The following is a 13,694-nucleotide window of genomic DNA, read 5'->3' as shown; positions in this document are numbered from 1 at the left end:
AAAAATTCCCCCCCCCCCCCCCCCCTCTCAGACACTTCTTTCTGATCTTATATGTCGTCTTCGCCTTCTCCTCTCTTCGGACTTCTCAGAGGTCCAGTTCAGGCTCAAGCTCAGAAGTGTAAGAAAAACCTCTCTGATTGTCCCATGCTGATTATCGTTCATCACATCAGATGCCAGCTCTAATCCATGCATGAGCAACAATGAGTGACTCCACCCATCTCTATGTAGTACAAAGTCAAGCGAGGTCATCAAACAAAGCAGCACAAAAACCAAACTAACCCAACCTAACTCTACTGAAAGCAGCCCAGTCTCTGCAGCAGAATCAGCATCACTGTCTCTTTCTCATCACACTGATCAACGTTTTTAATCCCCCTCTCTCACTCCCTTTCCTCCTCTTTCCTTTTTACAGTCACTCTCTCTCCTCCCTCTCCCTTGCTCTCTCATTCACATGTTGCACCAGCATTCAAGTGACTTCATCGACAGCCTGAAGAGTTTTAGAGGGAGAATTAAGAGGACACAAACAGAGAGGCATTAATCCTTTCCATTTGAGATTAAAGAGGAAGATTGGGTGAAAAAAGAGGAAGGGACACAGTAGAGAGATGGAAAAGAAGAAACTAAAAGAGGGATAAACTGACCTCAACTTGAGTGCTATATCCTTAACTTTGACTAAATCCAAAATTGACATGAAAATATAGGCTATATATTTCAGTGTGAGTTAAAACTGAACCAGAACTCAAGCAATTGTTGTTAACTGTAAAAATTATTTTCTTTCAGCAACTTTTACCTTTTAGAGAAAATGAATATATCAAAACAAAACAGCTATCATATGATCTAAAACAAGATTTCCTGTTTATCTACTGCCACTTAAATGACTAGATGTTGTCTTTTCTTTGCTTAACATTAGATTGGACAACAAAAAGGTATATGTACAGTATGAAACTGGTACAAAAATACAGCGGAAACAGAAACAAACATTGTAAAAAATATCTAAAATAATTACGAAAAGCAGCGATATAAATCACAGCCCCTGTAAAAATCCAAGTAGATGCTCAAGAACATCAGTAAATATGATGCAAAAGAATTTGGAAAAGTAAAAGTAGAAAAAATCTGGTTACAATTATTATTATTATGATCTATTGGGAGCTCACATGCTCTAAAATCAACTAGGTAACTGTAAAACACAACATAAACATAAAAACAAGTTAGTTTCCTGAAAATGTTTGGAGATACAGAATTTTCCTCTGAGCTGTGATTTGTAAGTGTTTTAAATCGTGCTTAACTTAAATTAATTAAACTAGCACAGCTGAGCCGTGACGCTTAATGATGGCTTATGAGACCCTAAGTATTATTCACTTGTGTCATCTCAGGTTACACTTGGCAGAATGTGACAAGACTCCAAGGCTGAGGTGGTCTGAGCTCTCGCTGAACGTAACCTCTGGTTTGGCTAAGTAGTCAAAAATGATGACATTATACATTCCAATTACAAGTTTTTAGTGCAGAGCTTAGTGGTCAACTGAGCTTGTACAAAGCATCTGTCAACAAATCTCTCTCTTAAAAGCAGATTTGGCATCCTGCTTACTACAGTGCATCCATATGGAGAGCACAGCTTGTGTGTGTGCGTGTGTGTGTGTGTGTGCATGTACAAGTGTGTGTAATTTTACTCATCAGATCTTCAATTTTAGCTTCAAATGTTCTTTCTCCAAAACACACTCTTGCACAGTATATACTACAGTGTACACAGTAAGGATACAATAAAGTAAAGACAAGTAAAATTTACATTTGCTGGACAGTGTTATTGTTTTTGGTTTAATGTGTTCACCTAAATAAATGATAAAAGCACGTGTGGTCATGAGGAACATGGGTGCTCAAGTGCTAATTGGTGAAATGCGGACAGGGAAAAGTAACTTTACTACACAGCCTGTATTTAAAAGTCCACTGATCAGATTTATAGCCTGTTTAGACATCTTTTAGTTAGGGAGCAACATTATCATTCATTTCATAGAGTTGTTTATTGTCCAATATTCACTGTCTGTCACTCTCTGACTGTCATTTAATACACTGTTATTATAAACATATAAATTATAGCCACTTTTAAAGATCTCCTAATTGACATGTTTTTATTGTTGTGAATAAAAGCCCTGCACGCTCACACTTATTCTGGCTGATGAGAGGAGAATGAGTGAGCCGTCAGCACAGTCCTGAGAAGAGGTCAATTGTTGCAATGATCACCTGTCACCACTAGAGGGCACTTTAATAACTATCTGATACTATCTGATAGAGAAGACTTCAGACAGTTACGATACAACCTCTATTTTTAGCAGAATAATTGAGCTATCACCCAATGATGTGCAGCTTAAGAGCAACCACTGTAAATGAGACTTTACTCTGAAACAGACTGTTCAAACTCTAATTGTGGCTGATCTGATCAACTTGCAGACATATATGGGTGCTGTCAGTGGGTGTAATAACTAATATAAAATAATACCTACAGTATCTTTCAAATCATCTAATCCTCTTGTCTGAGATCAAAATGACATTTGCTCCCGGCCTACTGTAATCTATTTTGCCACTAAGCCAGTTTTCTGAGAGTCTCTGAGAGTTTTGCCTTAACTGTCCATTAGATTTTGATTTGATGTAACCAACTGGGCACATGTAAAGGATAAAAGAAGCAGAAATAAAGTATGCAAACAGACCCTGGTCACATTTTAGCATCAAAAATATGATATTGTCTTTATACTTTGTTATTGTTTGCCAGCACCTTGAAAACTCCCCAGAAAAGTATAATTTTTAAAACTTAAATGCAAATTCACAGCAAGAGTTGGTTCACATAACATTGATATAGGTGAATATTTTCCATACAAACATCACATTTTCACCTGTAGCGTAAGATTTAAGTCTGCTGTGCATGTGTAATTTATTTATCGTGTGTGACACAGAAATACCGTCTTATGTAATGGAGGTCCCCACATCAGAATTAAAAATGTAACATCTGAAGTATAAAGTAACACATTTTTCACAACACATTTGTGACCTCGCCTGCAATTTTGTAGTGGGGACATGTTTTATCTACTAACTTTGAGGAACAATTAACTAATTTACATCTACGCTCCTGTTTTATAATTAGGATATACTTAATAGGGTGCCACTCAATGTAATGGCCAATTTCTTTTTTCAACATTTTCCATGTTCCATGTCCCACCCCCTCATTCTGTTCCTTGTATGATGCATAGTAACTGTGAGATTATTATATTAATATTTACTGGTAGCTCAATAGGCTCATTGTTTTTATATTTACTTTCATTGCGATAAAATGTTATTTAATTCAAAATTTCTCTACCAAAGTAAATTAATCCTTGAGTCAGTATTGTTATATTTTTTTATATCATTTAACTGTTCTTTTTCATATTCTGATTTGTGTTATTATTTGGTTTATTTGGTATAATATTTTTGGGTTAGCACTATTGCAGCCGTAATAATAATAATCTATAATAAATAAATAATTTGTAGAGCACTATTCAAAAACAAGTTACAAAGTGCTTCAACAAGTGCAAAGACAGCAATACAAGCAAGATAACATTGAAAAGACCAAAATACACGTTTAAGATAAATATAAAATAAGTAAAATAGAATAAAATAAAGTTAAATAAGATTGGGAAAGGCTCTCCTATAAAAGTATGTTTTAAGAAGGGACTAATAAGATTTCACTGACTCAGCCGACCGGATTTCCTCGGGCAGGCTGTTCCAGAGCCTCGGGGCCCTGACTGCAAACTCTTGTCCCTTTTAGTTTCCCGTAGTCAGTAGTATAATTAACTCTGTGCAGGGTCGCGAAGGGGCTGGAGCCAATCCCAGCTGTCATTGGTGAACCCTGGACAGGTTGCCCGTTCATCACAGGGCTAACTCATAGAGACAAACAAGTCAAATGTATTTGTATAGCACCTTTCTAGCCTTTTCGACCACTCAAAGTGCTTTACACTACATCACATTCACCCACCTATGAGCAGAGACCCAACTGCTCATCAGAAACAGAAACTCATTCACAGACTGATGGCACAGCCACCAGGAGCAATTTCGGGTTCCCAACCTTCCTTTAAGGGGACGACCGTTCTACCCTGAGTCAAAGTCGCCCACTCATGCCACTTCAACACTTCCATAATTAAGGTCTATCTGAAAGTCTATCTGGTTTACATGTGCATGTGTTTCGTCCACTTCATAGAAATCTGCAGCTACTCTGTGAGCTGGAGAGCTAGCCTACAACAAAACTAACTGTTTTTTAAGCTGCAATACAGTCATTCTCTGGACACTTATGAATACTTAAGTGTTTATTATTAACTTGTGAAGTAACTGTTAGCAGCTATGTGTCTTCTTTTTGAGGAGTTTTACATTATTCTAACTTGTGATATTAAAGTTAATTGAAAGGAAAAAGGAAATAAAGGAAATTGTTGAATATTGTAAAACAACTGTCAGTGTTGAGCTACCAGTAAAAAATATTAGAAAACATTCAAATTTTGTCAACTTAGTTTTTGTCACATTATTAACACATTTGAGGGGTGGGAAGATGAAAATTAGAAACTTTATTTTTGAGTGGCACCTAAATACTTAATGCATTGTCTTACTCACATGTGAATACCCCATCGCCTCATCTTTAAACACTGAACGTCAATGACCAATATCTTTTAACTTCTGAGTCAGTTTCAGTCCAAAATACAAACAAAACATATTATATTAACAACCCACAAACCTTCTGTTAGAGGGAATTCAATTGAAAAATCAACTCTCTACAGCAAAAATTTACCAACCATGTTAACTACGTCTCTCAGTGAGTTCCTTCATGATACACCTCGATGACAAAACTGACACCATGCATGAATAACCAATAACACAACCAATACCGTTAAGCCTGATTAATTACCAGGCTGATTCTCCCTTACTGGTGGTTTCAATTAATCATGCAAATGAGATGCTGTTCATCCGTCCGTGTGTGTGTGTGTGTGTGTGTGTGTGTGTGTGTGTGTGTGTGTGTTTGTGTGAGAGAGAGAGAGAGGGAGAGAGAGAGAGAGAGAGAGAGAGAGAGAGAGATGGGTTGTACTCAGGTAATGTGACTCTGTTCTTTGTTTTGGACTCTTGTACCCCTGAACGTGGGTGTATGTGTGTATGTGAGTATGTGTTTGTGTGAGTGTGTGTGAGTGAGACATATCATGTACTGATCTGGTGTCAGATATAGATCAACTGGTGTCCAGTAACGACTGCTGTCATTCAGAGAAAGACTTGATGACACAGAATAGATGGTTGAAAGGGTGGAAGGAGGGGAGATTGTTTAAAAATAGGGATGTAAAAATACTCCATCACAAGTCACACACAAAGATAAAATGACACAGATAAAAATACACAAGTATTGTAATAAAAATATATATATATACTGTCTTGTGTTATATTATTATATATTTCATGTTCTTAATACCGATGCATAAATGTGTAAAAAGCATTTGAATGTTGTAGTTGCTCAAGGTTGACTGCAATTTAGCTACTTTACATAATATTGGGAATTTTAATCAATAAAATGTATCATATTTTATATGTTGAACATACGTTTTAGATTTAAAATATGAATCTAGAAAGTAAAGTGTGAAGTTGTCAAAAGTACAACACTTCCCTGTGAAATGTATAAAGCAGCATAAAACAGAAATACTCAAGTACAGTCAGTACAAGTATATCAAATTGTACTTAAGCACAGTACTTGAGGAAACATACTTAGTAACTTTCCACCACTGCAGAGAGGAATGAGAGAAAACCTTGGATTGTGTGGGTTTGTGAAAACGCTTTTTTTTTAAGGGTAATAATGTAATTTCTTAATTTCCTAAAAGAATCATGTGATTTGATACTAATTATAGCTAACAAACTTTCACACACACTATCAACAATTAATCAAATAATAGCTGCTGTTCCCCAATATACCTCGTGTTGTATTGTGTTGAACACACAAAAATGTGACAATTGCCCTGCATGGAGAATAAAGTTTGCAACAATAAATGAATAATGGGGCTTAAATGGAGCCGTTATCTGAAGGAAATTCCATAAGGAAATTCAACAACTACTTATAAAATCAACTAAGTAAAGTAATCTCTAAATTAAAGTTTGTCTTACGTTTCCCATTATTAGAATCAAATTACATAATAGTTGGGTCTCTGTAAATAAAAAAGAGACTGGTCTGGGCCTGCTCTATATGAAAAGTGCAATGGGATAACTTCTGTTATGAATTAGCCATATATAATCCAAATAATCTCTAAACTATACTGCTGTATATCTTTTGTCCTGTGCAATTATATTTATTTCTATACTGTGCCACTACCTTCTGCTGTGATCTGATCAATCACATATAAATGGTGTATATTTAGCTCTTATTCTTATTTTTCTATTTCTCTTATATGTTGTATTTTTCTATTCTGTTTTTAATGAATACGAATTGGAGCTTCTGTAACAAGTGAATTTCTCTGGTGTGGGACTAATAACGTCTAGCTTATGTTCTAAAACAACTTTGAAATAAAAATGATTTTCCAGGAAACCTCCTAAGAAATGAACACATACATGTGCATGAGTCATTAGATAGTCTGTTACAGCAAGAGAGAAACATTGTTCTTTTATATAACTACCTGTTTTTGAAGTATTGCGTATGGTCTGGCATCTATTTTGCTAATTTTGTCTTATTGTTACAATTTACCCCAGCATTTGTTACAACCAATCCCTGTATTGGGGCAGGTTGTAACAAGGGAACACAATGCATTTGACATCAACTCACGAGGTCTGTTACATTCTTGTAGAGGATTGAATTGGTGCCATTTGTAGTGAACAAATGTGGGTACTTTGTATAAAAGTTTGAGAACTCTAGCTACAAAATTCTGTGAGTTATAGTTGCTGAAGCAAAAAGTGTTACAACCATACCCGGTCTCCCCTACTCAAAGTATCATAAATACAGTATAAATTAAAACAATATCTCTTATATATCTCGTGTAAAATATTTGCAATTCAGAAGTCAAATAACCTAAACATATTGAATAATACAAAATGCCACATATAATTACAATAATAATATTATTACAATAATTAAAAAGGCAACATTTAGCATTCAAATCAGCTTCAGTTAAGCCAGTCAGGTTTAAAACAGAGATGTAGACCTGCTCCCTGATAGCTGCTGGATTAGAATCATCCTTTAAGATGTTCTGGGCATTTTGGTGAAGCCAAAACTGAAAGTGTGCAATGTGTGTAACTGAGCTTATTTTTATGAATCACTTTAAAAAAATGATGAGTTTGTGAAAGCCCCTTCAAGCTCTGTCTGCTTGATTTCAGGGGGGGCTGAGGGTCTCTGTGACTCTGCCTGTTATTGCACGCCAAGTTTCATCCTGTAATGCACCGGTTGTAAGGTTCAGGGACCCCCGAGGAAAAGATTAACTATCTCTTCTCTTAAGACTTTGCCAACGTTGTCCTCAAGTGACCCTCTCTCCCACTCACTCAGCCGTTCGCTCTAATTTTGGTTCATTTGCATCACCGCTGACATCACATTTTGTTTTTCTTTTTATATTGGTCTCCTGTTTCTATCCTCAGCGCACATTCATAATCACACACTGCAGATCTATCAGGTGGACTATTTCTTTTTATCAGAAAAAAAACAAACATCCAGAGTGATTCACAAGTCAGGAAGCGAGTATAGGCTTTAATTTCTTTTGATTTTATTTACACACACCACTTTCCAGGTAACAGATGCTGTAATGGTGTGGCCTACCATGCCATGTCGCGCGTCACTGCTTACCATGTGCGTGATGGGATGTGATACGATACTTACGACCGCCACAGAGATACAGTGTTCATCAGATCTCTGGCTGACTATGGCTGTATCTGTTACGGATTACACTTTCATAATGTTTCCCAAAGTAAAGGAGTTTAAATCCTCTCTCACACACGCACAATCTCCATCCTTTGCTTTAGCCCCTCGTGCTTTGCTGCCCTCTTCACACAGAGGGATTTGGGGGTTGAACGAGAAGGCAAAAATGGTGAACATTTGTGTCAAATGCCCCTTTATCATCACAGATCAAAGAGTTCGGGTGTGTGGGAGCGGCTCTTTACAAAAAGTGGAGCAGAGCCAGGCTTTAAATTTGAATCAGAGGCTTAAGGTTTCAAGCAGTTGGCCATCCTTTCTTTCAGCCGGAGAACAGCAGATAACTGCACACACACGCGCGCGCACTCACACACACACAAAGTGGTAAAAGACACATACATACACACAAGCATGCACATACACACACACACAGACACACAGTGGTAAAAGACACACACACACACACAGGTGAACGTCTTACAAACTGTAGCAGATGGTTCCTACCTGTCCAAACACAGAGTCCACTATGGGCAGCAGGTCAACGGGCTCCACCTCCTCTTCCTCCCTCTCTCCCCTCTGCGGCCCCTCCATCATCTCCTTCAGCGTCGCCTCCAACGTGTCACCATCCTCTGTTGACGTCTGGGGGGTCTGACCGGATTTGTGATGGCGAGGAGGCTGAGGTGTGGCACTCTGCACATCTCCAGCACCCCCTCCCTGCTCACTGGTTCGCCTCTTCTGCTTCTCCAGCTTCTTCTTGATGGCGGCCTGTACCTGAGTGGGGGGGGGGTCTATTTTACATCTGATCTTGAAAGGTGCTTCATAAATAAACTATAAATGCTTACCTATGAAATTGCACTGTGTAATTATAATCATGTTATCAACATATTAACATTTCATGATAAACATACAACAGTGTTTTAAGCTTTGTATTCATAAACTTCAGATAATTAAATGCTTTTTAGTTTTTTTTTTTGCCTAAATATCTTCTTGGGCTCAAAAGACTTGTACTTTTCTCTTTAGTTTATCTGAAAACTTAAACATTTGCCAAATATGGAGATACATGCTTTTCGCTAGACAGCAATGATGATCAGTTACATCAAGGGTTAAACAATCATCCATTCATGCAAAATTAAATTCATATAAATGTGTCTTTGTGTACATAGATGAATATATGCACACAGAAAAGCATCTCGATATGTATTTAGAAATAGATGACAGCTTGACAGAGACAATAACATAAAAATTAAACTACATAAATACAGTCCATATTATATACACTCATATTCACACACCTGTTTTGGTGTCTTCTGCTGTGGCGCACTCATCGCTCCGGCACCTCCTCCGGCGGATGGCTCTCGAATGATCATGAACATCTCGATGTCACAGGCTCACACACACACATACACACACTCTCTCTCTCTCCCTTGCTCGCTCTCCCCCTCCCTCACCCTCTCTCTTACCTCTTCCCTGCTCTCCTCTCTTCTGCAGTAGCTCTTGATTGTTTGTTTTTTGTTTGTTTTATGTGCTAAAATTTCCCACAAAGTTAGCAATAAAGGTCATAAAAAATTCTGTGTTCCACAAAAACTGCTTAAGAATTCAGCTCTATTGACACAGTGGAAGTCTTTTGCTTATTCCAGGTTTAAAAAGAGACAGATAGAGAATGAATAGATAAATAATAGCTCAAATGTACTTCCTCCTCTCTGCCCGAGTATGTCCTCCAGTTGTTTTCCTCAGTATTGCACCATGCTTCCGTCCATATCTCTCTCTTGGTGTCTGCAGGTGAGGAGGTTTTTATCATCAGCTGTTGTCTTGGCTCTGGGATTAAATTCCTGCACCTCTGCCCCTTCTCGCTATCTCTTCGTCCTTTAGGTGACACTCTATACCTCCTGAACTTTACCTCTCTCACGTTATCTACCTGTAACATATCAACCTCTCTCTCTCCTTCTCTTCCTCCCCTTCTTCCACCTTTCCCCTTCACTACAGGTAAACACTCCTCCTGTTGCCTGGGTGCTTTGTCACAGCTACCATTCCTATCATTAGTGTAGATGTGTAAAAAATGCTGTAAAGTAACAATGCTTTCAAAAATAGACATGTTAATAGACTATGTTTATCAATTAAGAAAAATGAAAAGTGAGTGAACAGAAGAAAAAGCTATCAAAAATCAAATCAATATTTGGTATGACCAGCCTTTGTCTTCATAACACCATCAATTCTTCTAGGTACACTTGCACAAAGTCAGGGATTTTGTAGGCGCTAATGAAAAAGTCCTTATAGGCAAGTCTTACCGCTCGGCAGCCATCTTGGCAACGCCTCCAGGCAGCTATTTCGGTCTAACAAGACCAGGCTCCTGTCTGAATGAATGGAGAGAGAGCCAGATCGGTACTTTCACTGGTCACCGGGACATAAAAACTACATGAATAGAATCACCAGTAAAATCTAATAATCGCTGAAAAGGTTTGATGACTTTGCCCCAAAATAAGATTTAACAAGCGTTTTTCCCGATCGGTATTATTCTACTGTGCATGTGCAGCAGAGGAATAACAGACCCTTACGTCAGTAGAACCACACAATTGGCTGAAATATGTTTCCCACTTTGGCTCATAAAAGCAGACTATTGGCTTTCTAGCTGGGGGGGGGGGATAACCGCCATCTTTGCTGTTATGGGCTTTCCCCATAGAGATGTATTGACGATGTGATTGAGTGGCGTGTCTATAAAACATCCCTGGTAATGATCACCAGTTCAATATGCAGGTTTCATCAACTGAAACTGAAACAGCTGTGTAGGAAGAATACATCTGGGTGAGGAACAGCCAAACTCAGCTAACAAGATGAGGTTGCTGAACACAGTTTACTGTCAAAAGTCACACACACCATGACAAGACTGAGCACAGCAACAAGACACAAGGTAGTTTTACTGCATCAGCAAGGTCTTTCCTAGATAAAAAATTTCAAGGCAGACAGGGGTTTCCAGATGTGCTGTCCAAGTTCTTTTGAAGAAGTACAAAGAAATGGGCAAAGTTGAGTACTGTACTGGTCGGCCAAAGAAACCTACCACAGCAGATGGGTTGGGTATTTGGTCAGAACTGATGGTTTTCTTAATGCTGAAAAGAACAGGCATACTTTTCCATCATGCAATACCATGAGAGAGGCATCTGGTTGGCCCCAAATTTATTTTGCAGCATGACAACGACCCCAAACATACAGCAAAAGTCATTAAGAACTATGTTCAGTGTAAAGATAAACAAAGAGTCCTGGAAGTGATATTATGGCCTCCACAGATCCCTGATCTCAACATCATCAAGCCTGTTTGGGATTCCATGAAAAGAGAGAAGCAACTGAGGCTGCCTAAATCCACAGAACAACTGTGGGATGTTTTGGCAACATACCTGCCAAGTTCCTTCAAAAGTATACCTAAAAGAACTGATTCTGTTTTGAAGACAAAAGGTGGTCACACCAAATACTGATTTGATTTAGCTTTTTCTTCACTTTGCATTGTGTTATTTGATAAATGTAATCTATTAACATCTCTATTTTGGAAAGCATTTTTACTTTACAGCATTTTCTCACACCTGCCTAAAACTCTTACACAGTACTTCATATATATATGTCCTTTATGAAATGTGCTTATGCTCCTCCAGCTGGCCTCTTTCACTCATCTTATTCCTTATTTTTTTCCCTCCCTTCCTCGCCTCTTCGTTGTCACCATCATTTGCCTCTAACAGTAATGATTGTTGCTCTCAATGCTTCTCCTTTTCCCTGTGTGTCTCAATCTATTCGCCCTCAATCCCCTGTCCTCCCCGTGTCATGTCTGGAGCCTTTGTTGTAACACAAATTGGATTCTTTTGGGAGGTGCGCAGGTCAGCTATTCACAAAGTGCTAGAGAGAGATAGAAAGAGAGAGAGGGGTACAACGAACCCAGCAGCTATGTAAAGATTTAAAGACTTTTGTTGAGCTCTAACGCATCACCTCGTTGTTGTCCTGCATGTATAATCTCATCCGGCAAGCATGGCTGAGCACACACACATGCACACGCAGGTGAACATGTCACCGCTGACCTCTATTTTTAGACATGAATGTTCACACAAGCGTGTAAACATATTATTGTGCTTCTGAGCTCTCTAACAGCCATATAGCTTCATAGCTTTTGTTTAAAGCAACTAATTCCACTAAAAGCATCAGCTTTCTATAAATAACACATCCCATCAATTTGTTTGCACTCCTCTCGAAAAGGCAGGTGTTTGGCAGCTTTGAGCTGATAAAGCATCTCACTTTCCCCCTATTTTGCCTGCCCTGAAATCTCCCTCCTTCTCTGCCTCTCCTGCTTTCTCTCTCTGCATCTCCTGTTAACCCGCATTAAACATTTCTCTTTCAAACTGAAACAGACCCTGATAGTGTTCGTATATGCTCTAGACTTCGGGTATAATGTATAGCTTGACTTCTCTCCAGTTCCTAATGAAGTTTCCATTAATCACTTTAACCCCCGTCTTTCAGCCCCTCTTTCTCGTTGATTATTGATGGATGGGAGAGGCAAATTCTTCAGTGGAGACAGAAAAGAGATCCATTACAGAAAAGCTGAGTTAGTGGCACTAAGGGTTAAAAATAGGTATTGTATTTTGGGAACAAATCAGTCATGTGAGGGAGGAAAGATGAAGGATGAATGAGCAAGTTGAGATGAGGGGTGGAATAAAATACTGCATTTTCATGGAGAAAATGTAAAAAGACCAAAAAAAAAAACTTTTAGGAGAATTACTTTCATCTCAGACTTGTCTTTCACCTTGGCCCTCAGTGAACCTGATCAAAGACAGGGATGAATGACAAAGGGAGTGGCAGCAGAGCAGTAATGTAGAAGTGAAGGCTTGTGTTACTGCATGTTGATCGGCCTGCAATAATATCTAATTACAGATCAGGGCAGTTAGAGGAGAGATGGGTTGGACAGGACATAACCCTGACAGGTATAGTTTTAAGACCAGCAGCCTATGGTTAATGTATTGGCAGATGACGCACAGATTGAGCTGACATGGACAACATATACGTTTTATTTGGGTCAGACTAATTTTCATTATTTATTTGCTCGTAATAGTAGTCAGATTCCCACATTGCTCAATTGGCACAAGGGAACTCATTAACCTTACTTAACTGAAAAGGGAAGACTTTGTGAGTATCCGTGACAGGTAAACACAAAACTCCAACACAGCCTGGCCACAGATAATCAACTGATTATCTTGAGAAAAAGGTGCTTTTTTTTGTCATAGTACACAGTGTCATCAGACCAGTTTTTCTTGAGACAAACATGTTTCAATTCAGTTCAATTCAAAGGGCTTCATTGGTATAGGATGTTTACTTTGCCAAAGCAAGTGTTAAAAATAAAACAAATGTGCATAAACAGAAGAATTGTGATTTTTATATATATATATATATATATATATATATATATATATATATATATATATATATATATATATATATACAGTGGGGGAAATAAGTATTTGCCCCCTTGCTGATTTTGCAGGTTTGCCCACTTACAAAGAATGCAACGATCTATAATTTTAATCATATGTACATTCTAACAGTGAAAGACAGAATCCCAAAGAAAATTCCAGAAAATCACATCATATGAAATCATTAAAATTGATAACCATCTGATGAGGAAAAACAAGTATTTGACCCCCTGGACAAATAGCATGTTAATATTTTGTAGAAAAGCCATTATTGGCCAGCACAGATGTCAAACGGTTTTTATAGTTGGTGACAAGGTTTGTGCACATTTCGGCAGGGATGTTGGCCCACTCCTCCCTGCAGACAGCCTCCAAATCATTCAGGTTCCGAG

The 13,694-nt window shown here is 38.3% G+C and overlaps 1 protein-coding gene across 1 annotated transcript in view; it reads right to left on the bottom strand.

Moving 5' to 3' along the window:
• LOC123957808 (calcium-binding protein 2-like) overlaps positions 1-9,240 on the bottom strand; it is a 15,193-nt gene extending 5,953 nt beyond the window's left edge. Inside the window, exons 1-2 of the mRNA XM_046030876.1 lie at positions 9,160-9,240; positions 8,372-8,638 (exon numbers count right to left, since the gene is read on the bottom strand). Of these exons, the coding sequence (XP_045886832.1) occupies positions 8,372-8,638; positions 9,160-9,240 (348 nt within the window). The remainder of the gene's footprint in view (positions 1-8,371; positions 8,639-9,159) is intronic.
• Between the last annotated feature and the right edge of the window lie 4,454 nt (positions 9,241-13,694).

Source organism: Micropterus dolomieu, linkage group LG19 (assembly GCF_021292245.1).
Source record: "Micropterus dolomieu isolate WLL.071019.BEF.003 ecotype Adirondacks linkage group LG19, ASM2129224v1, whole genome shotgun sequence".
NCBI classification, from domain to species: domain Eukaryota; kingdom Metazoa; phylum Chordata; class Actinopteri; order Centrarchiformes; family Centrarchidae; genus Micropterus; species Micropterus dolomieu.
Note: the sequence above shows the minus strand (reverse complement) of the source record. Positions and strands in the feature narration are given on the sequence as shown.